General features: G+C 40.8%; 2 protein-coding genes across 6 annotated transcripts in view; one reads left to right on the forward strand and one right to left on the reverse strand.

The window, feature by feature from the left end:
• LOC109683180 (NACHT, LRR and PYD domains-containing protein 12-like) overlaps window positions 1–27,681 on the reverse strand; it is a 40,239-nt gene that overhangs the window by 11,131 nt on the left and 1,427 nt on the right. For 4 of the 5 annotated variants that reach the window (XR_012444166.1, XM_074062172.1, XM_074062173.1 and 1 more), the window contains exons 2-13: window positions 26,999–27,065; window positions 22,406–22,494; window positions 20,014–20,058; window positions 16,299–17,955; window positions 14,276–14,365; window positions 7,550–7,720; window positions 7,276–7,446; window positions 5,837–6,016; window positions 4,773–4,943; window positions 4,494–4,664; window positions 4,008–4,178; window positions 3,717–3,887 (exon numbers count right to left, since the gene is read on the reverse strand). Coding sequence is in view for 4 of the 5 variants with exons in the window: in XM_074062172.1 (XP_073918273.1) it covers window positions 3,717–3,887; window positions 4,008–4,178; window positions 4,494–4,664; window positions 4,773–4,943; window positions 5,837–6,016; window positions 7,276–7,446; window positions 7,550–7,720; window positions 14,276–14,365; window positions 16,299–17,955; window positions 20,014–20,058; window positions 22,406–22,448 (3,041 nt within the window). In the remaining variant the exon portion in view is untranslated. The remainder of the gene's footprint in view (window positions 1–3,716; window positions 3,888–4,007; window positions 4,179–4,493; window positions 4,665–4,772; window positions 4,944–5,836; window positions 6,017–7,275; window positions 7,447–7,549; window positions 7,721–14,275; window positions 14,366–16,298; window positions 17,956–20,013; window positions 20,059–22,405; window positions 22,495–26,998; window positions 27,066–27,681) is intronic. The other variant, XM_074062175.1, reaches the window with a different exon arrangement.
• On the forward strand, window positions 9,883–11,137 carry Tex13a (testis expressed 13A). Its single transcript, XM_020158876.1, has 2 exons — window positions 9,883–10,341; window positions 10,445–11,137. Exons 1-2 carry the CDS (start codon window positions 9,883–9,885, stop codon window positions 11,135–11,137), a joined length of 1,152 nt encoding a protein of 383 aa, XP_020014465.1.

Raw genomic sequence — 27,681 nt, forward strand, 5'->3', positions numbered from 1 at the left:
TGTGGTTTGTTTCCCAGACTGATTCCTCAGAGGTTTTTCTCTTCTCATTCTTCCTAACAGACTTTATCCACTGTCACAACTTCAGCCATCATCTCCACATAGGTGATCACTTCCAAGGGCACACTCCTATATCCAACTGCATACCTACTGGAAAGCTTTCCCTGAGTGTTCCTCAGGCACTTCAAACTCAATATGTGAATCTATGACTACAAAAGAAATGTACAAGCTCTTCCAAGTATACAGTACAGTACAGTTTTTATTTGTTGATGGATAAAAACTAATCTCTACCTAGCAAAGTAGAAAGGAATGTTTGTTAGTTATATAACGTAAGTGCAATTTAATACCATAGAAGTTTAACAAAATCTTTAGAAATTTTTGAGTGACTTAACAAAAGACACCTTCCCTCCTGGTATGTAAAAGTCACTACTGAGGAGGTGGGTCAATTTTCTTGGGAAAACCAGAAGTCTTCAGAGAATTAAGAGATCAGTTATTCTCAACTACTTATTTCTAAATTTAGAACTGGGAACATGCCTCAGGATAAGCTAGGGAGTCTCATGCAAGGTCCAGTGCCTTGGAAAGGCACCAAGACCCCCTAAAATAAAATTACCTTAAAGAAAAAGGAAGGCTTAAGTGGCATCCTAAGCTCAACTTAAGGGCCCTTGTGGGTAAAGGCAGGCTTCAGCATATATATATATATATATACTCTACACCTGACTACCCGGACAAATGGTGCCTTACAGAACAATGACTACACTTTATGTGTAGACTAATATATCTGTAACCTTGAAGTATAAGCATAATGTCACTACAGGGCTAGCAGGGATCCTGGTAGGGATCCTACCCATGACATCACTGTCCAGTCACCAAGCTTCTTTCTGTTGTACTATGTAGGATCAGTTCTCAAGTTCAGTAGCATCAAGAAGCAGCAACAGTAGATTGATTTTCCATCTAGCTCTGGAAACAAAACTGGTCCCATCTTTGGGGCCAGTATTGAGAAAGTGGGCTAAGGAAAGGCCTCAAAATCTACTACTACTGAGAACATGACAGAAAGAGATGACTGAATTTATACTCAGAATTCTGCTAGCAGGTCTTAGTTATCACACATGGTATAAGAGATCCTGACTACCTCCCCAGTCTTATTTGATATTTATTGATACACTCTGCTTTGTACTTTATGCTCCAAGAATACCAAACTTCCTGGAGATTTCCCACTCCTATCTCCATTAAGTACCATAATCATGCTGTTTATCACCTGGGTACCTTTGCTCATGTTATCTCCTAAGCCTGGACTACACTTCCACAGCTACCTACTCTCTTATTCTCTGACTACAGTCCAATCAACTGAGGTGGCCCTTCCTCCAAGAAGCTTTCCCTGACCCCCTCAGGCTAGGTTAGTTGTATACTGCCATGTCTCCATAAATACCTTGGAATTGATCATTTCACTACCTCATTCAGTTTTCATATCTTCTTTATTCTTGTTTACACAGCACCTGAACATCTGCCTGGCACATACAACATATTCAGTAAATACTTGTGGAATGACTGAAGGAGAACTTTGTCACTTTGAGGACACAACTTCTTCTTTTCCCTTGACCTTTGGAATGTCTAGACACCTAGTTTTTATTGAAAATGTAGTTAACTGTTTTTTTCTTTTTTTGCCTTTCCCCTAGATATTCTAAATTACTAAATGGTCTCCTCTATGTATTTCCTAGCAATGTACCAGGAAGCTTACAGGGGAAAATATAGTGAGGAATAAGATTCAGACCCTGAACTTAAGCAACTCTTAGAAAATAACCTTCTTCCAGCCTTTGCAATTTCCAGAGACCACTACTCCTTCTAGGAGGTTCTCCTGGACTGATTCCTCTCCAACTAACAACATTAAATAATGCATATCTTCCTCTCATTTTACTTGGGTAAGTATATATCTCTGTTAGATACATTCTAATACTCAAAATGTATTTAAACTCAGCAAATTGTCCCCACTCTGTATGTGTGCTTTATTTTGCATTTGATGTTATTATTGCACATTGCTATCAACTTACTCATTGACAAATTATATGGGTTTGAAGGTTGGTATGAAAATACACCAGATAAGAGACAAAGCATAAGAGAAATGGTAAATAGTGCACAATTTACAATAAAAAACAAATTATGATAGGCCATCCCCAACAAAATAATTTCTTCTTGCTGTTATTTAGAATTGTTACTGCACCATACATGCTGTGGGGTGCACCAATGTTAAAGTACTCTACATTTAAAGAAAACATTAAAGCTAATAGTTGAGTATATTTCAACTTTCTTGCCAATAAAGTCTATATCCACTTCTTTCTGACAAAGACATCATTGAGGTCCATCCCCTGAGGCTTTCATATTGTACATAATCCCCTCTGCTTGGGCAGTAATCACCACAGTCTTGAGTTTCTGAAACTAATAGACTTCACTTTGCTAGTAAAGAACCAGTTTCTGTTTTAGCCAGACTTGTAATCAGGCCTTTATGCTGTTTTCATTTATGCTCCAACCTATCGAATTGGTTTTGGAAGGCAGAATTTTAGTTCTGAATGCCAGAAACAAATGGCCATTTGGCCACTAGTTGTCAACACAGAAAAGTTGTATTTTTTTTTATTTTTTATTATTCATTTGTTCACATGTGCATACATTGCTTGGGTCATTTCTCCCTCCTGCCCCCACCCTCACCCTCTCCCCGCTCCCCCCTCCAGTTCAGTTGAAGAGTAGAAATAAGGAATAATAAGAGAGACACAGCATTTTTGCTAGTTGAGATAAGGACAGCTATACAGAGAGATTCCTAGCATTGCTTTCATGTACAAATGTGTTACAACCCAGGTTGACTCATCTCTAACTGATCTTTACACTGGTTCCTGATCCCCTTCTTGTATTGACCTCCGTCACTTTAAGGTTTCTGTATTAATTCCTCTGGAGTTGGGACATCAAATGCTTTCATGTTTTGGGTTTTCTATCTAACCCCGTACCTCCCGCATATGTTCTCCCCTTGTCATGTAACCCAAGTCCTGCAACATTGCTGTATTTGCCCTAGATCTTAAGAATTACTTTGTATGTCATGCCAACCTGCTGATCTGACAGATGGACACTGATCAGAGAGGGTCAAGACCTCCACCTTCTGAAATTGTACCACTGTAGCTTCATCCCTTTGAGATTTGAAGACTCTCAAAATGTACATATTAAGTACTTTGGCAAATATGAGAAATAGAAATGGTAAGTGCCTAATATTTATAGAGTACCTCCTAAGTGCTAAGAGTTTTACTGAGTACATTCACAATTGCTGTCTTAATTCAATCCCCATGTTAACTTCAGAAAGTAGTCATGCACTAGCATTATCCCTGTTTTACAGACAAGAATACTGAACTTCAGGGAGATTAAGAAAGCATGGTAACATAGCTAGCAGATATTAGACTTATGACTTGAGCCACATCCAACAAAATCTAGAACCTATACAGTTTTTCTTGTACCATGCCATCTTCCTTAGCAATGAGATGCAGGCTGCCTGTTCCTTGCCTCTCCCCCTACCTCTGTATCAAAGGAGGAAGGGTCTACTGGTGATTTCACTTACTTTACTATTTTGCCTGGGCTTGGCCTACCCTCAGCTTTTCTTCTCTTTCTTCACTATGATGGGCTATGAACAAACCCAACATGCCCATCATGAACCTCTCCTTCCCACTTCCCCCATGAAAGTAACTTACTGTAATGTTTGAAGTTTACATATTGGATGAATCAGTGCATCACACAGCATTTGCACTCCAAAATCCTTGAAGTTATTTACACTTAAGTCTAGTAATATTAGGTTCTCATTTCTGGTAAGGACAGAGGCAAGAGCTCCACAGCTTGCATCTGTGAGATGACATTCTGCTACCCTGTCAGGAATCAAAGATTTAAGAAAGAAAGCACTTTTATCCCAAGTTTTCTAGTGATTCTTGATTTTATATACAGTCTAGAACAGAAGACCACTACAAAAAGAGTCCCCATGCACTTACCACAAGGTATGGAGTTTGCAAGAGGGGTGCTTTAGCCCTTCACACAGGATTTGCATGCCCTCATCCCCTAAGGCATTGTCACTGAGGTCAAGTTCTCTCAGGTGTTCATTAGTGCAGAGTGCATTGCACAAATCCTGACAACATGCCCCTGTGAGATGACAGGTCCACAACCTGCCAGTAAGTAATGCAGAGAAGGCTGACATCATTTCATCTGTATTGGGTCACTTTAGGTATTGTGTTTACCCGTAAGAAAAATCCATTAGAAAATCAGAGTGTCATGTTAAAAACTACCTTGTGTCAGGGCTAGATAAGCAGAGATTGTGGAGAAAGGATGATTTATTCCCTCTAAATTATTTGATTCTTCATTTATTGCTTCATTGGAGAGTCAATCACCAGCCCCCCTCCCGACAAAAAATATTTATTTAATTTTAGGAATTGCTGAAACATTAGGAAACTCTGCCTGTGGCTATAGTCCATGATACTCACGCCAGATTCTTTAACTGACAGTCAGGCTGTTTTAATCCTTCGCACAGTAATTTTACACCCAAATCTTCAATTTTGTTATTAATTAGAAGCAATCTTGTCAGGCTCTGGGTGGACCTCAAGACCTGGGCAAGGGGCTCACAACAAGCTGCAGAAAGGGAACATTCGGAAAGCCTGGAGGGATGGAGAGAGACATCAAGGTGGCTAACTATGGCAGCAGGGAGTCCCACTGACCCCCAAATGCCAAGGCCATGAGAACTACATGGATCAGCACACACTTACACAAGATTCTCAATTACACCCTTCACATGCAGCAGACCTTCGCAGAGATGCTGTACTCCTGTATCCCCCAAGACATTGCCATACACAAACAGTTCTTTTATAGTCTGACTCACTTGCAGGAAAGAAGAGAGCTCCACACAGCTACCATCTGTGAGACAACAATTGCTCAAGCTACCCAGAGGAAAAAAAAAGAAAAATCAGCCACTGCCATCATTTTGGCTTCCTGGGACTGCTCTACCAGCCTCCCCGCTGCCTCCTTTGAATTCCAGTTCCTGCCCCACCTCCTTCACAGAACCTCCTCTTAAGGTTTCCAACCCACAGTGACCTCTTCTTTTTCCCTGGGCTCATCTAATATTTCTAAATGATTCCACAGCATTGCGTATATATCTGTGCATCCTTAAGGATAGCTCTGTCATTTGAAGAATTTCTAATAATTTCATCCACATCTAGTCCTACAGTTACTATGGATACATTATAGGTATTCTTTTTTTTATATGTATAAAGCTCTTTTTTCTTTTTTAATTTTTTATTATATTCTTGTTGAACTGAGGGTACACTGTGACATTTACAAAAATTCTTACAATATATCATAGTTGAATTCACCCCCTCCTTAATTCTTTTATCCCCCTTCTCCCCTCATTCCTGGAACAGTTTCAACATGTCTCATTTTTCCATTTTCATACATGGGTACATACTATTTTCACCATATTCTCCCTCCTATACTACTTCCTTATATCCTCCCCTCTATAGGTATTCTTTATATATTTATATATACTTGTGTGTAATCCTATACATACAAAGCTGGGCTATACTAGAAATAATAGGAGATTTGGACACAGAATTTGGAGTCACATCCTGACCCTTAGCTGTGTGATGTTAGACAAGCCACATTTCCCCAATCCTCAGTTTCTTCATTTGTACAATAGAGATAAGAAACCCTACCTATATGATTATTGTAAGGAGTGAATAAAGTGAGATAACTTCTGGCAAGCACCAAGCACATAGCAGGAACTCAACAAGTTCAACGATTGTTAGATGATGCCAGATACTTCTGAAAAACTTACTCTAGTTTCTCCACTTTACAGTTGGAATGTCTGAGACCCTCACAAAGATACTTCACCCCGTTGTCTCCCAGGGGATTTTCACTCAGATCCAACTCAGTGAGGTATGGGTTGCAAATGAGAACAGAGGCAAGACACTGGCAAACAGCCTCTGAGCTTTCTGGGAGAAGACTAGCACACAACCTGTAGGAAAAGATGCAGAGGCAGATTGCTCACTTTAGTATGCAACTCATTTCCTACCCACAATTCCGCATGAGTACAGAAAAATCAAGATCCACAGATATAAGACTCCAGTCTTGAGTATGTCACAGTTCCCTATCCCCCATGGCAAGGACCTGTGAAATGCTTCCTAAACAATGTATCCCACAGTAGGAACTCAAAAAATGTTGGTTGACTGAGAAAAGGGTTGGGAGGAAATATTGATAATCTAATCTCATTTTAATTTTTTTTTGGAGGCACCCAGGTTTGAACTCAATAATCTCACTTTAAATCTTTGTGTCCGCTATTCTTTGCCATCCTTAGAGAAACCCAATGTATCACCATCATTCACATAGTATCCCTTCATTGGTATGCAGAGTGTTTTTTACTGATTTTTGTTTTCTCAGTCTACGTTTCTACATATTAAGTGGTCAAATTCTTTAAACCATTTTCCATCAACTTTTTCCTCCATCAGTTTCAAGAATTTCTAGATATATACCACAAATGAATCTTCTATCTCTTCTTTATGTGCCATGTTCTAAACTCAGTTTTTAAGAGTGAATGGTTCAAAAGGAGATGTATTTATATCTTCTGAATTTAGAAACTTTAAATAGAGATAATTTGAATAGAATGAGTTCTCAGTGTGAATTTTAGAAGTTTAAATGCTAAAAAGCTTTGCTTTTTGGAAAAAAAAACCCACATAGATATTGTGATGAAAACTTTTCTGTGTCAACTTGGCTAGGCCATAGGACCCAGATATTTGGCCAAACATTCTAGATGTTTCTGTGAAGTTATGTTTTAGACAAGGGCAGGATTTTTAATTAATAGACTTTGAATAAAGTAATGTGGGTGGGCCTTGTCAAATCAGGTGAAGTTCTTAATAGGAAAAGACTGACCTCTTCCTCTTTCATATACATATATATATATGAAGGCAGCATAATGAAACCCACCAAAGGGGGTGAGGGAGGGGGTTTGAGGGAACATAACAGAGAGGGTGAACTTGTTCAAACTATATCATACACATCTATGGCAATATCACAATGAAACCTCCTTGTACTATTAATGTATGCTAATAAAAATAGTACAAAAAAGAAAAACTTCTCTTCTTAAGCTTGTTACATAGAGACTGACATTTTTATTTTTCCTTTCTGATTCCTTGAAATGTGTTTTGATCACCCAACACCCATCTTGAATTGTATTTTTTGAAAATTCTTGCAGAATGAAAACTACCAGTTACAACTTACTTGAGCTTCTGTAATTTGCAATATGGACCTTTTAAGCCTTCACACAGCAATTGCAAAGCTGAAGCTTCCAGTTTGGTTTCATTAAATTCAAGTTCAGTGAGGCTTTGATTGGTGCTAAGAACAGCAGCTAGCACCCCACAAGAAGCAGGAGAAATAAGGCACCGGTACAACCTTTAGAGAAGAGAACAATAACCTAATTATCTTATTCATACCCCTGCACAGAAACAGAAATTGGCCAAAAAATGATACCAATACAAACAACAAATTACGTTACCCAAATGTCTGCAACATACAGTTTCTGTGTTGTAATCCTTCACACAAACACTTCATTCCTGTATCTTCCAGAGTACTTCTTACAAATTCCAAATCTGTCAGATACTGGTTGGTTTCAAATACTGAAGAGAGGTCCCTACCACAAGAAGCTCTGAGGTGGCAGAAAAGCAGTCTGCATGAAGAAAAAGACATTTCAGAAAAGAAATGCACCTTACTGATGTAATGAATTTTATCAACTTAATTAATAATTACTTGCTCAAAACACAGAGAAACTTTAGACACAAACAACGCCCTAATGAATGCCCAGTTAAGGGGGCAGAAGATCAGCAAATCATAAAACAATACAGTGTAAAAGTACAAGGAAGTATGTACGAGGTATTAAGAGGATTAAAAAGGTGGCAAAATTCAGCCTAACTGAAAGTGGGGTTTGGAGGATCAAGAAATACTTCTAAGAGGAAGGAATGCTTGAGCACTTCTATAAGGGGAATAGAAACTGAATCAGAATTACGTGGATGGAAGTAGAGAAAGGAGGGGCTGAGAGAACCCATAACGATGGAGCACCCTGTGCAAAGGTCAGGAAGCAAAGAGAAGATGGCTCATTTGAAAATCTACAAATTGCTGGGGGTGAAAGTGTAAGGCCCTGAGTTCAAACCCCAGGACCACCAAAAAAAAAAAAAGAAGAAGAAGAAGAAGAAAACCACAAGTTATTTGCTGTGGCCTATTTTCAAAGACCAGAAGACCATATCCCAAACAATTAACAATGATTCTCTCTCAGGTTAGGGAAAGGGTGGAGGTGGGATCATGGAAAGATATGTACCTTCTAAATACTTAAGAACGACTTACGGTGACCAGATGTTATTGGCTAAAAGGATTAATTTTGAAAAAACATAGTATATACTTAACATAAATATTTTTACAAGATAAAAACTTACAGCTTTTTAAAGAAAAAGTCTATATTCCTACTGCCCAAAGAAAATCACTATTAAAATGTTGGCATATGGGCTGGAGATGTGGCTCAAGCAGTAGAGCACCTACCTTGTAAGCATGAATCCCTGAGTTCAAACCCAGTACCACCAAAAATGTTGGTATATAATTTTCCATATCTTTAATGCATGCATACATAGCTATATGCTCTTTTTGACAAATAAAATCAGAGAAAGATATATTTTTAAAAGTTAACCAGTTTTTCCTAACTTCCCATCCAACTCCACTTTCCAGAAATAATGTTAAGAGTGTAGTGTATATCCTTCTCCACTTCAGTTCTCTGAATTATAGAAAAAATATATGTATATATATGCTTTATACATTTTATAGAAATGGGATCAGAAAAAATTTCCTCAACTTCACATGTTCTTTTGTCATTTGGTCTTCATCATAGGCCCACAGACTGAAACTAAAATTCAGTTATAGCACAAGGCCATATAAGTGGTTTATCCTATAAAGCCATTGAAGGTTTTAAGGGACATGATCAGATTCTTCTAATGTCAGGGTAGGTTAGAGACCAAGATGTCAGAGAGCTGTAGTAGACAGAAGAAATGACAGAAGCCTGACTAGGAAAGGGGCTCACCACTGAATGGATTTATAATACATTTGGGGGTTGGAAGTGGCTATTATTTATTACCACTGAGAGTGACTGTAGAGCCCTCTGTGGCCAATGGGGGTGGAATTGTTCCCTAACTCCACCTCTTCCTTCAGGGGTAACTGGAAGCCACTGAAAGGTTGGAACTGTTTCTTGTTCTGGAACATTCTATCTCCAGGAGGGGTTTCACACTGGCTTGGGACAAACCATTACAATGGGGGTGGGACTTTTTGGACTAGTTTACAAGAGGTTTGTTTTCTTGGTTCTTGGTCTCTTTAACCCGTACTGTGTTTTCACAGTTTTGAGAGTTTTCAACGATGTGGGTGAGGTTGCTTACTTCACTTCCTGAGAGGGGGAGCTAAGTTACTCTATTGCCCTGCCACCCCCACAGTCTCTGGCAGTTGGAACAGCCCCAGAGGTAAAAAGCTCCCGAATTCGCATCTTTTCCTTTCTCCCCCGGAGCCCTCGGAGGGAGAGTGGCCCATCTCTCTCTTGAGGCGTGCTTGGTGGCTTTGGCGGGCCTGTACCTCCACTGGTCCCTCGCTGGTGAGGTGAGGCATGGTGGCATGGTGGGAGGTGTCCTGGGGCAGGACAGGACGGGCAGGGAGTGGTTACGAGGGGTGGGGATGGCCAGGGTGAGGGCAAGGGGGCAGGAGAAGACTGAGAAGAGGGGACGGGCGAAGGGTGAGGCCGGGATGACTGGTGGACCCCTTCTCCCAGGGCCAGAGCTGAAGCCGCCAAGTCCCTCAGCCGTCATGGCCATGAAACCCGAGAACCCCGGTAGTGGGTTTCGCCATAGCAACGTCTTGGCCTTCATCAACGAGCGGATGGCCAGGCACGCCACAGGCCCCCAGTTCTATCTTGAAAATCTGACTTTGTCCTGGGAAGAGGTGGAAGACAAATTCAGGGCCATCTTGGAGGACCACGAGATGCCCAGCGAAGCCCTGGAGGCCTGTGCCTGGAGCAGCCTGGCCCTGGGCGTGCGCTTCGCCCGCCGGCAGAGCCACCTACAGAGGCACAGGGTGCAGTGGCTGCACGACTTTGCCAGGCTGCACAAGTCGGCTGCACACACCTTGGCCTCCGACCTGAAACAGCTCTCCGAGCAGCAAGAGATGGAGCGCAAGGAGGCCGCCTTCCAGCTGAGGCTGGCTCGGACCAAACTGACCGAGGTGCAGAGAGAGCGGGACCTGCTGAGATGGAAGCTCCTCCAAGCAGTAAGCTGTCCCCTGCCCACTGCCCACCCCTCACCCCAACCCTATGCCCGTGCCCCACTCTCCTGCACCCCAGAATAGTCTCAGCCTACTCACTTCTTCCCAGGAGCTGAGAGCCCTCCCAGTTGCAGAGGGGCCAGGCCGGTCTACCGCCACAGCTGGAGGCGCAGGAATGGAGACACAAGGAGCAGGTGACAAGGAGAAGATGGCAGATATAGTAGCTACTGCTACAGGACGCGGAGGAAGAGTAGAAGAGACCCATGTAGCTGAGGTGGCTGCCCCCTGGGATGCCCCACAAGAGCAGGAAAAAAGCTTCCTGCAGCTTCTGGGAGTTGAGGAGTGGAATTATCCCTTGGGCAGGAATAGGGAGGGAGATCTCACATCTGCTGAAATGGCCACCTTTTCTCTCCCTGGTATCCAGAATCCCAGGCCCATAATCTCCCCTGACCCCTTCACTGTTCAACTCCCCGCCTCATTCAGTTACTGCTATGAAAGCCCCTTCCCAGTTAGGACCACCCAATCCCCACCACCAACTGTGAGCAAACCACCTGTTCTACCTACAATGCTTTCCTACTGTGTACCTTCTGAAATTAGTCTGCTCTCTGATATGGGGGCCCCAGGAGTAGACCTTCAAGAAACCCAGAGGGACAGGAGAGAATCTGAACTCCAGCAGCAGAGAAAAGCTACAGTGTTTCGCAGGCCCGGGGACTGGGACTGTCCTTGGTGTAAAGCAGTGAATTTTTCACGGAGGGAAAACTGCTTCTGCTGTGGGAGGGGACTCTGGCTGCAAAGCCCTTAGTGTATCTATCAATGCCAAATAGAACAAGCATACTGCAAAGGGACATTGATTTTCACATGTTTGGGGAGGTGGGGTTCTGGGTGGAGTGGGAGGAAGGTGGGGGGAGGTGGGAAAGGTATGAATGGTAGGGGGAAGACATGTTTTGATGACTCCTTTTGGATTCCACAGCATTAGCATTCAACACCCCAGAACTGCTCCAGCTTCTGTGTGTGCACATGTGTGTGTGTGTGTGTGTCCGTCCATCACAGTGTCTGGCAAACCTGGAGAGCCATGCATATAAAACCCCACCCACTCCCCTACCTAGGCCTTAGCTTATCAAAGCAGGAGTGGTCATTGGACCCATCCTGAACCAAATGGACTCTTGGGCTAGAGGATCTGAGGAGAAGCAGATCTAAATCAGGATGGGGTTGGGCAATGAAGCAGTGAGTCACTTGGAGTTGGGGTCCTGGCCCTGGCTGTGGAGGAATAGAATCCAGTGCTTTTTAAAACCTTATACACCAGTATGAGGTAGGTTCCAGGTAGCAGAGAAACAAGTACAGATGTATTGACCAGGTGACCCCAGAGAGCTTGAGAGTGATACCAGCTCAACTACTTTTCACTTCTGCGAGCATGCAGAGATCCACTTTACTCAGATGCCCTTTTCTTTAAGCTAACTTGAGTGGGTTCCTCTTCTGGGCAACAAGATCATTTCCAAGCCAGAAATTGGTACTAGGAGAGCAATTTCAAACAATAGGCCAAAGAAAATATTGGAAGTGGCTGGGGAGCTGCATCAGGGTTGGGCAAACAGTAGGGATGGGAAAGGAGGCTCATGTTTCTGGGGGAGTTATATCACAAGAAACTAAACAGGCCTGGGGGAAAAACCCCAGGTTTATTAACATGAAAGAAATTTGCCACCCCTAAGGGAATCCTGTAGGGCTGTGCACAGAGGATGCCAGCACCAAGGAAGGACTGCTGTGATTATACAGCCTCATGACAGGGGAATCCTCCCCTGTCCCCAGTGGGCAGAACCAGTGACAGATACGAACAGGGAATGCATGTCACTGCCAAGGTGAGTCAACAACTGATAAGTGTTCAAAGGGTTTGCAGATCTAGACACTGGACCAAAGGATGGTCCCGTCTTGTTCAGTTCTCTCCTCCAACCCAGCACCATACTAAATGTGGGAGGAGAGTCTAGCTATAAGTCTCTCAGTGAATTCAGAAGTAGGAAATACAGGGACATATCCCAATGGAAAATCAACTTTGGGAGAAACGGAGAAATACAGGAGTGGGTGGAATAAGGGCAGGTGGGAGATGGGTCTGCTTATCCTCCTCTAATGACTATAAGCTATGTTGACGGAAACTAAATGTGATTGAAGGGTAGGAAGGAAATGTACTGAGACCAAAATGAAATAATAGGAGAAGTCCTGGACATCACCTAGGGAATATGGACCTAGAGAAGGGGAAGCTGTTGTAGCCCTGGGACACTTGCAGTGACAGAGATATGACTTTGGGTTGTGTCTTGTTGGGGAGGGTATGGACAATCACCATCAGGATTGGTGGCTGAATCCCCAGCATGTACTTTTCAGAAATATCTTTGGGCTTGTTTATCTCTCTCTAAAAGGGTTTCCTAACCTCTGTATACTTGATGTTTGGAGTAGAAAAATTCTTTGTTGCCAGAGGCTGTCCAATGCATTGTAGAATATTTAGCACAGTCCCTACCCTCTACTCACTAGGTGCCAGTGGTACCCACTTCCCAACCCCTCACTTATGACAACCAAAAATGCCACATGGATACTGCCACATGACTACTAGAGGGCATAATCATCCCCAATTGGGAACCACAGTGGTCTGACCGTGGGATGAATCAAAAGAGGTCACTGAGGCTGAAGGGCCGTATGTGATAGGAGAAAAATATCCAGTGGGTCTGACATTTACTTTGGATCTTCAAGCAAATTCAGGGCCATGGCAGAATAGAACCCAAACTTCTAGGACTGAGAAGTGAGGGGAAGTAAGGAAGTGGAGTCCTTGTGGGGTACCTCTTCAAGGACTCTTGGCTGTGAAGGGCAGGAGTAAAGTGAGATACATGGTTGAGCAGTATCTTGAACACAGAAGAAACTTGAGCCATGGAGAAGGAGACAACAGAAGAAAACTTGAAGACATGAGAAATATGTGAAAGAATAAGATCTTATTAGAAACAAGACTATTAAAAACATGGCTATTAAATTTTTAAAATCATATGACGGTCATTTTTGTTTTGTGTAAAACAAAACCACCAAGTGCTATAAGCATAGCTATTATATGATGTATGTGTGTGATGTGTGTTTGTCTTATGTTACAAATTTATATTTGAGCACAAATAGGAAAAGATCTGTGAAGGCAGTTTGCAAACAAGGTATTACCTAGGCAGGGTGGACAGGAGTGGGGAGTGGGGGTGGAATACAGGGAAGTTGGGTGAAGAGCTTTTATTTATTTATATACTTCAGTGTGTTACAAAAGTAAAATAAATGTCCATAAAAATACCAAAAAGGAAATGAATTTACTCATTTGGGTGGGTTTGGAAAGGCCATTTCGTCCTCTGGAGTGGGAGGGGGAAAAACATCAAACACTGATGTGTGTGGCAAAGTGGTGGGAAGCCAAGGGGGCCCCTGCTTGTATATTATTTGTGATATGGTCAAAGAACCTGAAACTGAGCGAGGACAAAGGGCAAAGCAGGGGTAGGGGCTTCTTCAGGCATTTTGAGGAATAACTATGGGGGTAGAGGAGGATAAATGGAAAGAAGAGCATGACCAGGCTGCATAGAGTAGGATAGGAGCCAACTGAAAGAAAACTCAGAGGGTGGACAGTGGGAATCTGGTAGAGGAAGACGGATTTCTCTTCTAGGGTACCAGACAAGTCTTTCAGGTTATTATAACCTGCCACCCACTCATTACAGCAGAAATGGTACATACTAAGGAGAAAGGCAGGAGGGCTGCACGGAGATCTGCGATTGACTCCTCTCTTCCCCTTCTAGGCTTATAGCATCTTTTTGTTTTCTGTTCTAGTGTGACAAGCTGAGCACTAGTTATACTTCGTTTTCAGGTTCAGTCAACTGGGAATGCACGTTCTAGCAGCCAGTCTTTATCTTCAATACCTCAGAGTTTAAAGCAAAGTTCAAGTTACCTCAGATCTTTAATTTTACAGTATGGATTATGCAGTGCTTGGCAGAGCAAGTGTAGCTGGGACACTGGCAGATTGTGCATCTGAGAGGACCTAAAAGAGATGAGAAAATAGAAACAGTTAAAGCAAAGCTAAGTAAAAGGCATGTTTTAGCGTTTTTGCATGTTAATACTAATTTACCTCTTAAAACTAAGAGGTATTATCCCATTTGCAGATAAGGCAATTAAGGCATAAAAAGTTAAATAAGTTGCTGAAGGTCACATAGGTTATAGAGCTAAGGTTATCACCCAAGTCTGACTCCAAAGCCATGCTATTGTGTGCCAGGCACCAAGGTAAGTAAGCACTTATCTCACCCTTGACCTAATGACAAGTACTGCAATCACTATTTTACAGATGGTCTGAGAAGTCATGTGATTTGCCCAACCAACCTTTACTATAATATATTCTTGGTTGTCAGCACTAATAGAATTAATAACAGTACTTGAAAACCAGGAAAGTTCAATGATAAACTCTCAGCCACCATGCTTTGGAAAGGATTATTTTGGATTAAATTACTAGCCAGTGTTTAAACTCTCTTATAAAGGAAGTAAGAGTTAGAGGTGGATATTCCATCTAAAGATGGCTTTCTAGAAACTCAGAATGAGTAAGAAATCCCCTTTGTTTTCATCACTGTTTTAAATCTCTCAAATGTATTAGTCTGTTATTTTGCATTATACAGTTGAATTTAAGCTGTCATTAACTCATAGAGACCACATTATAGCCAAGGTCCTCCATAAATCAGATTCCAGTTAACCTCTCATACCCCTTCCTGTCTAGTTCCAAATATAAACTCTTGCTGTTCTTCCTTTCCCCTCCCCATTTCCCTTAAACACCATGGTCAGGGCCCCTTGAACACCCCATGTTCATTTACACCTCTAAGCTGTTGCCCACTGAGGAAATACAACTATAAGACATATAACTTGGTTAACACATTCCTCAAGTACAGCCTTTTGCTCAGTGTCCTTTTGACATCAGGGTCTCGTGCTTGCTAAGCAAGTGCTCTACCACTTGAACTATGCTCTCAAGCCCTTTTTATTTTGTTTCTGATACAGGGTCTCAATAAGTTTGCTCGGGCTATACTTGAACTCACAATTTTCCTGACTTTTCCTCAAGAGGAGCTGAGATTACAGGCATACACTACCACAATCAGCTTCACTCTCCTTTTCAAGGTCTGCCACCACTCAGCTGGCTGGACAACTAAGGGAGAGGCATTGCCCATCTTAACTCAAATATTAAGAATAGATAGTTAGGGCTGGTTAAGTGGCTCAAGTGGTAGAGCACCTGCCTAGTAAATACAAGGCCCTGACCTCAAACCCTGGTACCACCAAAAAACCAACAGATAGGAATAAGCCTTATTGGCTGCTTTAATCAGTAAGTCAGTAGAACTGAATTTTATTGTATAGAGTCCTCTTTGAACTTCAGGCTTGACCCTCCTCTGTGAAGTTCTGTGGGAAGATCCCAGGCTTAATAGCAAAATATAGAGAAGTGAAGCTCTGACATTTACTAACCTGGAGCTCTTTGAGGCCTCAGGGATGACATATACATAAAGGAGAGTGACAGTCAATCTGCTATTAGGTTTATAACCTTTTCCAGAATGGTCATCTATACCAAAACAGCAGAATCCTCAATGACAATCTCAATGCTTTAAAATTCTCATAACACTTTATAAAGAACATCCACAGAGTGACAACAAAGACTAATATACACACACACACACACACACACACACACACTCTTACGTGGCTAGTACAGTGCCTGGTATATAATAAGTGCCCAAAAATGTTAGCTTCCCTCAGGATCTACCTAGGCCACTGTTTAGTGTATGGTAATCAATAAATTCTTACTGTACTGACTGACATAAAATGTGGAAAGTTGAGGTGATTTTCTTATTGACAATGCCACAAATGATTATAATGATACATGAAATAAACAAATAAGCCTACTATCTGTGAAGGTCAACAATAAGGAAAGATATGAATATACTCACTGATTAAATGCTAAGACTGGTGGCATGAACACTGAAGCTTGCTGTTCCTCCTCAAACCCAAGTAGGTGCTGACACTTCAGAGACACTGACAGGTGACTTTGACTGTTTTTGACACAGAATGACATAGCCAGAAGGTCCATTTTTGTATAAGTAGGTTGGAGTAGTGCAACTGACGGAAAATGACTGATGATTCTTTCCACATATTCTTCATCCTGCATTTCATACAAACAGTGAAACAAGTCCACTGGGTCAATGTGTAACCTGGAAGATTTGTCCACTTCTCTCTCAGTCCACTCCAATAACTCTTCTTGAAGTTCTGTAGAGATTTTTCTTCCAAAAGTATGTTCCACAGCCTTTCCTTTGTGTAAGAGGCCAAATAAAAATTGTATTGTTAGTGAGGAAAAACCTTCTCCACATTGTTGGACTATTTCTTGCCATGTTTTCCGCACTTGATCAAAAAACACCCAGCTGTCGTCATTCTTCAGAGCATAAAACACAGCAGTCAGGAATTCTTGGAAACTGAAGTGAAGGAATGTGTAAACATTAATACCTCCTTCAGCTTTTTTCAAGAAGTGACTGAGAAAAGCACAGTTGGTATCATAAACTTCTATCCCATGTCTTCTGAGGTCACTGACTACAAACAAAACCTGATGGTTCTGTAGTCCTTCTGCAGCCAAAGAGCAAAGGCCCTGCAGGCAACTTTGTCCCTTCCACACTGAAATGCCTGTAAGGGTTTTGAGGCACTTGGAAAAGTAAAACAGATACACATCAGTCATGGTCTGAAGGGACCTCAAAAGAATTCTATCATCATCTCCCTGTGACTGTAGGATACTGCATAACATCCAGGAGACAATGGGAAGAGAAGACATAATGTCAAGGCTTTCACTGTCTCTCAAACCATAAAAGACTTTCATTGCTGTATTAGCACCTGAAAAATGACTCAAGAAATATGCTCTCTTTTCAGCATCACTAAACCATAGGATCTCAGCCTGGATAGGTTGTTCTAACAGAGAGTAAAGCTTCTTCATGGCTGTGAGCCGCCGGGTGGTTATCAGGAGAGAGGATTCAGGAAACAGTGTTTTCCTCACTAAACTACACAAGAGGGTCTCTACTGGCTTCCTCTCCTGGGGGTTATCACTAAGATCATCTTCTTGTGCACTGTCAGGGTACTGCAGCTCAGGAAATCCATCAAGGATGAACAGAAGCTTCTCTGGATATATAAGAATAATGTCTAGAACTGGTCCATTTAAATTTTGAAAAGCATTCATGATCAGGTCAGCAGCACTAAGGTTGGTAGTATGGCTTACTTCTCTGCAGTTGACATAGATGAGATAGTCAAATCTGCCTGGAGTAACCATTCCTGCTGCCCAGTCAAACATGAACTTGTGCACCACTGTCGTCTTCCCACTCCCAGCACATCCCTGAAGCACCACCGTTCTGGATGAGCTGAAGCCCTCTTCATCAGGATCAAATACATGTTCCATCTCAATAAAATGATCTTGTTGAGGAATTCCACCAGGGGTCTTTTCTGATACATCATCATGCTCTTTTACAATAAGCAGTCGTAACTCTATGTGCTTGCCATGGTGATAATATTTATCGACTCCTATTTTTAGGTATTTTTCTCTTAGATGTTCTTTGTATATTACCTGATAATCTAATGACACCAAGAGTTAATAAATCACAGAATCATAGACAACAATGCAAACAAGAACTATGACTTATACCACCAGCTCCACTTGGATACCTCAAAGGCTTCTCAAATTTCACAGGTCTAAATTTGAGCTCTTGATTTTTATACCTCCTGTGCCCCCTGAAGAAAAGTTTACCTGGGCATCTCTAATTAAAATTAAATGGTGCCACCCAGTTGCTCAGAAAACTGTTAATCATTTTTGCTTATTTCTTTTTGCTTTCAATTCTCTATATGCATCAATAATGCCTATCATTTATAACTCCAAAAATAAACCTCAATTTCATTTATTTATCAGTATATGCTCATATATCACCCAAGCCAAGGCACTATGAACTCTCCATTCTAACTGCTGAAATAGCCTCCCACACATTCTCTTATTCATCTACTCCCAGAAGCCAAGGTGATTTTCTACAAATACCAATTCAATCATGCACTGCTCTATCCAAAATCCTTCAAAGCCTTTCATTACAGTGGATATAAAATCCAAAATCCTCATACTATAAGGTGTTCCATGATCTGGACCCTACCTACCTCCTCTCTTTACCCTGATTTGTATCAGTCTCCTTCTCAATCCCTCACTAAAGTCACACTGGCCTAGGTGTCCCAAAAATGCCATATTCTCTCCTACTTTAGGGCATCTGCACTAGCTCTTGTCTCACCTAGAACACTCTTCTTCCTGTTCTTCCCATGGAGAGCTCCTTCTCATCTTTCTGGTCTCAACCTAAAAATTACTTTCTAGAATAGGATTTTCCTGACCACTAAAATTAAAGCAGATCCTGTCTACTATTCCCCTTCCCAGGATACTATTTTTCCCTTTACAGCCTTTCTCACAATTTGTAACTAACTTGTTTACTTTTTCATTGTTTGTCTTTCTCATTAAACAATAACCTCTATGATGACAGAGGCCTTATCTGTCTTTTTCACCATAGTACCCTGGGTACAAGCATGGGGCATATAGTAGACAATAAATACTGAATATAGCTATAAAAGTATTTGAATTAAAAACAAGTCATTTGTTATTGTATATTCTATACCAGACACTGTACTAGTCACCTTAATACACATTTGATTTGATTCTCACAATAATCCCATGGTGTAGGTATTATCTACATTTGATAGTTGAGGAAATCAAACATACAACAGGGCTGGCTTCATGAGTATGTAGCCTGTGCAGTCATACTGCTCAGGAGGACCCATGCTTTATGTTCTGCTGTTGCTGTCTTGAGATTTTTAATAGTTGAACCCTGCAAATTATTGCATTTGATAACACATCCAATTCTAGTAAATAAATGTCAGAGTCTTGATTCAGAATTAGGTTTGTCTGAGGTCTATGTGCTAAACACCATACTAGGTAGTTTTTCACCTGCAACCAGAAAAGATAACTCAAGGCATCTTCAGTCCAAACCTCTGTCAAGTGAGTCTAAACCCGCATTTCCCAAATTAGTGTTCTTTGGAACACTACACTGTAAGGTAGGCAAACTATAAAAATAGGTGTTTAAGGAATGCTGATCTAGGTAAGAGTTGGCAAACATTTTCTGGAAAATTTCATAAGTAGTTTGGGCTTTTCATTGTCTTGCAATAACTTGACTTTGGCATCTTAGCATAAAAGTAGCCACAGAAAACTTGTGAATGAATAGCTGTTTTCCAATAAAACTTCATTCACAAAAACAAGCAACTAGCTGGATTTGTTTGGCCAGCTAGGCTACAGTTTGCTGGTCCTCATTTAGATTATTCCAAAAGAGGACTGGTCTTTTCTAGCTATTAAAAAAACAACAACTCTACATCTGGCTCTTAATGACCACCATCAGTAATCCTTCCAGTACTTGAATATATCTGAATATATTCTATATGATATAGAAATCCTACTTGTCTGGAACTTCTTTGATATTGCCTAAAAATCAACAACTGCTACCAGAATGAATGAGGGTTGAAAATGGGAGAAGGGTTGGAGCAAGAAGTTGGGTTCACAGGAGACACTAATCCTAAAACAGAAAAGGAGAACAAAATCAAAAGGGCATCTACCTGTAAACTCCTTCCATGAAAGTGAAGCCAGAGAACTTGAAGCAGCTGTGGAAGAAGAAAAGTTGGTGTCAGGAATAACACAAATACACCTTCATACCCAAACATGAAATATACAGAAATTAGCTCAGCTACTCATGACGTGGTGATAGGAGGGTGAAGGTCTGAGGATGACCAGGCCAAAAAAATGTAGCTAGGTTTAGTGGTTCACTAAACTAGCTACTTGGGAGGCAGAGATCAGGAGGATCATGGTTCGAGGTCAGCCCAGGCAAAAAGTAGGCAAGACTCCATCTCAACCAATAAAAAGCTGGGAGCAGGGGCACATGCCTGTCATCCCAGCTATGCAGAAAGTATAAATAGGAGAATCATGGTCCAGGTCATCCTGGGCATTAAGTGAGACCCTATTTGAAAAATAAGTAAAGTGAAAAGCTCTTGGGGCATCGCTCTAGCGGTAGAGTGCCTGCCTAGCAAGTGCTAAGTCCTGAGTTCAAACCCCAGTACTTTGAGACCCTGTCTCAAAGAACAAGCCAGGAGTGGAGATGCAGGTCTGTAACCCCAGGTGGATCATGGTCTGATGCCTGCCTGGGCAAAAACCCAGAAAATAACTAAAGCAAAAAGGGCTCAAATGGTAGAGCCTAGCAAGCACAAAGTCCTGAGTTCAAACTCTAGTACCATACAAAAAAGAGAAATATACAGAAATTCAGCCACATTGTCATAGCCACTTGTGCTGTCTCAGAAATACAAGAAAATAAATCACCCCATATCTTTTCTAACTTACCCATGAAGTATTTTTATGTTACTTTAATATTTTCTTTTACACAGGATCTTATTGTGTAGCCCAGATTAGCTTTGAACTTGCTCATAGCCCAGGGTGGTCTTGAACTCTCAAATCTCCTGCCTCAGCCTCCCATGTAGTAGGATTACAGGCATATGCTCCCATGCCCAGCATCAACAAATATATTTTATAGCTAATGCTCAACATAAAGTAAAACATAAGGACTTTCTTTACACATACATTTAGGGTATGAACATTTTAACTTATATGACTAATGTGTTACTCAGACTTTTATTGCTGTGACAAATACCTGAAGGAAACAAGTTTAAAGAGTGGAAGGGTTTATTTTGGCTCATGGTTTCAGAGGTTATAGTCCATGGTAGGCTGGCTCCATTGTTTCTGGGCCTGTGGTAAGGCAGAACATTATGGAGGAAGGGCATGGTGGAGCAGCACTGCTCACCTCATGTAGCCAAGGAAGCAGAGAGAATAAGCCTGTGCTGGCAGGCTTCCTCTTCCTTCCCCTTTCATTTCATCCAGGCCCCTAGCCTATTGAATGGTGCCACCCACATTCAAAGAAGGTCCTGCCTCAAGTTAATTATCTCTGGAAATGCCCTCACAGGGACACCAAAAGTATGCTTTAGTAATCTCTCAGGCATCTCTCAATCCAATTAAGTTGACAATCACGTTTAACCATCACAATTAACAGGGAAAATTTAAGCATGAACTTAAACGTATACACAATATTTGAAGTGACTTTTCTGGTATTTTCTTTCCAATGAACAGAAACCTATGGCATCTGTTGAGGTTTCTTTTGAGCCTTACTTGGTAATAGGAAAGAATAAAACATTGCTGAGCATTAGTACAACAAATATATACAATGACTTACATTCAAATACATATATTCCCACCCAATCCAAACACTTGCATATATAGGTAAATAAATAAAAATACAAGCATACATGTAACTCCATATTCCTCTAGCTTTGTTTTTCCCAATGTACACTTTTAAAAGCATGGGATTTATGGTTGAGGAAGTGTGACTAATGGCCATACCACCCCGAATGCACCTGATCTTGTCTGATCTCGGAAGCTAAGCAGGGTTGGTCCTGGTTAGTACTTGGTACAGAGAAGGTGTGACTAAATGGGTGGTAAAAGTGGATGGAGGAAGCAAAGTTTGTAGAGGCAGACATGAGAATGTCACAGACATGACCAGGCAAGTGAGCAGTCTGTTGGTTTCTGTTCTCCACGCAAATCAGCCACCAGGGAAGGACTCAGGAAACTTTATTCTTTGCTCTTTTGTGTTATCTCCTGTGAAAAAAACTGCAGTTTCAACAAAGTGAGAGACTTACAAGTGTTTTAGGATTATAGATGGGGGATTATGGAAAACACTAGAAACCACAGTTGCATCTTCCACCTTTCTGACTTTGGGTAGCACAAAAATTGTAGAGTCAATTCCAAGAGATTATTGATGGGTAAATACTATACATAAATAATGCATACATACATATAACAAAAATTTAAAGATTCAGAAGAATCCCAAAGGCTATGGAGGGTAAATAATAAAAAGAGAATGAAGCTTATCTAGAATATGTCCTTGTCTTACTTCATTCAACTACTCACCTTTCTTCTCAGACAATAAACTCCAGGTAGAAGCAGGTTCCATATCTTAGTTTTTATTCTGACTGTTCATTCCAGAAAAACCAAGAAAACTGTAATCCAAAACATAAATAATTACTATATTACCCTTCCGTAACACATTTTGGTGCCCTTGATAAAGCAATAATTCTAAGACTATAGACAGGAATTCTGTAGTATAAAAGAAATAGTCCAGAAGGTCAAGAGACCTAGATCTACCACGGACCTTGAGTAAGATTCTGTCCCTTTCTAGATTTGTTTTATTATTTCAGGATGGCTGAGGCAATACTAAATTAGGTTTCTTTCTAGCTTCACCACTGTTAAGAATAATGGTTCTTATTCCTAGCTGCACATTAGAACCACTTACATACGACCCTCTAGAACTTATTTTCTTCTCTGCAATATGACTTACCACCTAATATATTTGGTAATTTACTTATGTATTACGCTTACTCTTCTCTGTCAGTATTTCCCTCATAAATTCAATTACTGAGCCAAATTCTCAGCCTTTGTCATGAACTGTGCAATTCCACACACAAGAAAAGTGGACCTTGCTGGGTGTCCATGGCTCATGCCTATAATTCTAGCTTCTTGGAAGGCAAAGATAAGGAGGATTGCGGTTTAAAGTCAGCCCAGGCAAATAGTTCAGGAGACCCTATCTTGAAAAATACCATCACAAAAAAAGGGATGGCAGATTGGCTCAAGGAGTAAGAGTGCCTGCCTAGCAAGCATGAGGACCTAACTTCAGACTCCAGTACCATTTAAAAAAAAAAAAAGAAAGAAAAGTAGACCTTATTTTCACATCTCTTGTCATGGAGTTCAGCTGTGAGATTTGCTTTGGCTAAGAATATATCCAGAAATGGACATGTGCCCTCTTGTGATTCTGTCACTGTCATGAGACAATCCACAAGAGAAACAAGCCCCAGCTAGTCTACTGGTTCAAGGAGGATGAGAACTATGTGAGGCACAGCCACCCTAGATAATCCTGTGGCAAAAAAAGTAGAACCAACCTTAACCCAAATCAGAGTTGCCCACAGACCTCTTCCTAGTCAGTTGAGTCTCAGCTGGCCTCCAGATCTGTGACAATAAGTGCTTAATTTTTCATGCCACAGAAATGTTGTGGGTTTTGTTACGTATCACTGGGGCAATACCTAAAGCTTTATGTTGCCAGAACATAAATGCTAGAAAGTGTTTGGCACAGGCTAGATATTCATTAAATAATTGACAAATCAAATCAGAATCTTTGATGAGGGTCCATATTGATTTTTTTAAAGCTTCCTAGGTGAGTCTAATACACTGCCAGGGAAGAGAGCCACTGTTGTAAGATTTGGTTATTTTTGATACAGGAAAGAGTATATTAGTAAGGCACATAAACTTTAGAATCCAACAAATACGTTTAAGCCCTGCCTCTTCCACTTACTATATGACAACCAAGGAATTAAGATATCTAAGCCCCAAATTAGTCATCTGTTAAATAGGGATAACAACAGCATTTTGCTTATAAGGTTATTATGAAGGACTAAATGAGATAATGCATACAAAACACACAGCACACCACATGGTATGCATAAGGGCTCAATGAGCCAAACTATAGCTAATATGTCTGTACTGTTGCATTATTTCATATGGGGTAGACATAGCTTTCAACTCAGTTTATTTAAGTCCCGTTTCCACTCTTTCTAGCAACATAACTGTGAGTAAATTAAATCTGAGATACTAGTAACCCACATGTAAAATATAGTTGAAAATAATATCTTCCTGATTAATTCACTATGAGAATTAACAAAATGACACTCATCACACAAGGGCAGGTGCAATATAAATGATAAATGTTAGAAAAAAATAATATGGCATTTTCTGTAACTTTGACAGAAAGAAGTTATATTCCATTAAAGTGTACACATAACAATTTCATTCTTATGAAATGAACGTTCCCAGCACAGTGTTACATTCCCGTGTTTTCGCTTCTTTTCCCAATCTCTAGGACTATGGTCCTCTTTGAGATAGGACTGATACCTGAACTACAAATTACTCTAGTAAGAGTGTTTGCCTTGGATAACTAGGCGGGAGGAACACATAACCTCTCACTCCCTTCCTGAGAAATCTAAATCTTGTCCATTATTTCAATTATTTTCGTAACTCCTAACTGTTTATCCCAGTCTAGTCCTCTCCTCTGACATCAAGATTTAGGCATTTAAAGGTTTACTCAACAGCCTCACTTAAAATGTTGACACCTCCGTATTTTTACCTCCTTTGGTTGTTAAGTGAGCTTTTTTCATGTGTTTTTGTTTTTAGTGTTACTGGAGATAGAACTGAGCCTCACACTTACTAGGCAAAGTGCTCTTGAGCCATGTTAGTCCTTTTGCTTTTTTTAGTTTGTTTTTCTGATAGGGTCTCATGCTAAGTTTGTCCAGGGTGGCCTTAGACTAAGATCCTCCTATAATCCCTGCCTCCTGAGTAGCTGGGATCACAAGAGTGTGCCACCAAGCCCAGCTTTATTTTGAGATGGGGTCTTGCTACCTTTGCATGGGCTGGCCTCAAACTGTGATCCTCCTACCTCTGCCTCCCAGTAGCTGGGATTACAGATATGGAACACCATGCCTGGTGCTGTTGGTATTTTTTATCAGAATTCTTTCACTGACCTTTGTTCTAATAAGAGATCCTAATCCCTCTTTGGAATACTCAGATTCTCCATCTCTGATTTTTTTTTTTTTTGCGGTACTGGAGTTTGAACTCAGGGTCTACACCTTGAGCCACTCCACCAGTCATTTTCTGTGATGGATTTTTTCAAGATAGGGTTTCTTGAACTATTTGCCCAGGCTGGCTTTGAACCAGATCCTCCTGATCTCTGCCTCCTGAGTAGCTAGGATTACAGGCCTCAGCCACTGGTACCTGGCTCCATGTGTGAATTTTTAAGACCAATTGAAGACTAAAGGTACTGAGGTTCTACTACCTAAATGCCTCAAGATTATTGGTTCCCGATCTCTTTGACACCTTGTTTTTCAGCATTTCAATTTGGATTTGAGCACCTCCAATTTCCTTTCAAATAATTCTAATTTTGCCTAAGTTTCTGCTACCTGTAACTAAAGAATTCTGATACAAAATTTATGCCAGAGAATGAACTAAAGTCGATAGACCTTATGGGGACTATGAGGGAAATATTTTATAGCTGGTTATTGGTCCCAGCAAGAATAAAGGCTGTGAAATTGCCCAAATTCCAGAATGAGAAAGTAGTATCCATTGTACTGGGATCTCCATTAGAACATATGGAATCTTTATGCAAAATGCTAAAAGGTATCCTCTCCAAGAAGACAAATTGAACTAAGAAGTCTCCACTGGGCAGCCAAATTACAAAATGGTAAAATGGTGCTCTTTCCCCTGAGACATTGTACCAAGTGAGGGCACACAAGTTAGGGAACAGAACATGGCCTAATTTCAGTCCTTATTCATATCTTTGGGTGTGTGCCTTTTCAGTCAATAAACTCAAAACTTTAAAAGATGACTCTATGTGGTATGCATGCTCCCAAAAAGAGGGGAGAGAAGTGCTACAAATTTTTTTCCAGATCTACTGAGGTACAAGAAACAAAACTTGTATACATTTAAGATGTACGTGATGATTTGATATACATACATATGTTTAAAAATGATTACCACAATCAACTAATTACATTCGTTACTTCACATAGGTTTTTTTGTGGTGAGAATACTTAAGATCAACTCTCTTAGCAAGTTTGAAGTACATAATACAGTATTATTAACAGGCCTTTATAGTGTATGTCTGGAACTCATAAATCTTTTAACTGAAAGATTGTACTCTATGACCAACACTTCCCCATTTTCCCCAATCCCCTCAACCCCCAGTCCCTCGTAACCACCATTCTAGTATCTGCTTCTATGAGTTCAATTTTTTTCAATTGCACATATAAGTAGGAATATATACTTGTCTTTCTATCTGCCTTACATTACTTAGTACAATGCCTTCCAGGTTCATCCATATTGTTACAAATGGTAAGATTTCCTTGTTTTTATGACCTTCAAAGTCTCACCTCCCAACCTAACTTCCTTCCACTAGACTCCACCTCCTAAAGGTTCCACCACCTCCCAATACTGCTGGCAAGGCTGGCAACTAAGTCTTTAACACATGAGCCCTTGTGGGACATTCTAGACCCAAACTACAGCAGCTTCACACCCTATCCAGTGTAGGTGCCATGGTGTAGCACTCAAACCACTGCCCTTACCATTTTTGTTTTGAGACAGGGTCTCAGTATGCTGCTTTGGCTGGCCTAGAACTTGCTATATAGCCCTGCGTGGAACATAACTTGTGATCCGCTTGCCTTTCAGCCTCTTAAGTGCTGGAATTTCAGACATGTGCCACCATACCTAGGTAGGAAAAGAATTCTTAAGGAAGTCACTGTACAAGGCCACACAAGTAGACAGTGGTAGAGCAGAGTGCAACTGGGAAATAAAAGGAGAAGAAAACAAGCAACTGTGAAGGCTTGTAGACCAAAGCAACAACTCAGGTGAGAGCTAATAAGGTACATAAGCAGTATAAACAATTCAAAATAAAATCCCACTTACTTCAGGTATATGACTTTGTAAGATGGACTCCTTGGGCTTTGGCTGAGGACAGCACAACTACGTGTGCCTACAAAACAAATCAGTTTAATATTTTCTATCAGAATAAAATTTTTACTTTAACTACTTTGAAAATATGTTGTACCTATCATATATTTTATATGTGTGCATATTTACATGGTTTGCCCTCCTTATCAGTAGGCTCCACATCTGTGCATTCAACTAATCAAGGATGAAAAAATATTCTAAAAAAACTCTGTACCAAACAGGTACAATCTTTTCTTTGCTATTATTTCCTAAACTATATAGAAAAACAACTATTTGCGTAGCATTTACATTTGCATCAGGTATCACACAGGAAGATGTGCATGGGTTATATTTTAAGTTACATTTTATTACAGAAGGGACTTGCACATCCAAGGATCTTTGTATCCCATCCAAGGAACCTCTGTGGAGGCTCCTGGAACCAATTTTCCTAGGATCCCAAGTGACAACTGTACACATACATACACATATTTGTAGGTATTGTGCCATTTATTAAAGGCTCCCCATGTGCTGGGAATTTATAGTCTTCTTTACACTTCCAGCTCACCTATAAGCTAGTACCCCATTTTATAAATGAGGAAGGTGGGGTACAGAACAATACGAAAACTTCTTAAATTCAGTTACTCAATGGTAAAGATGGG

The sequence above is a fragment of the Castor canadensis genome, chromosome X (assembly GCF_047511655.1).
Source record: "Castor canadensis chromosome X, mCasCan1.hap1v2, whole genome shotgun sequence".
NCBI lineage: Eukaryota > Metazoa > Chordata > Mammalia > Rodentia > Castoridae > Castor > Castor canadensis.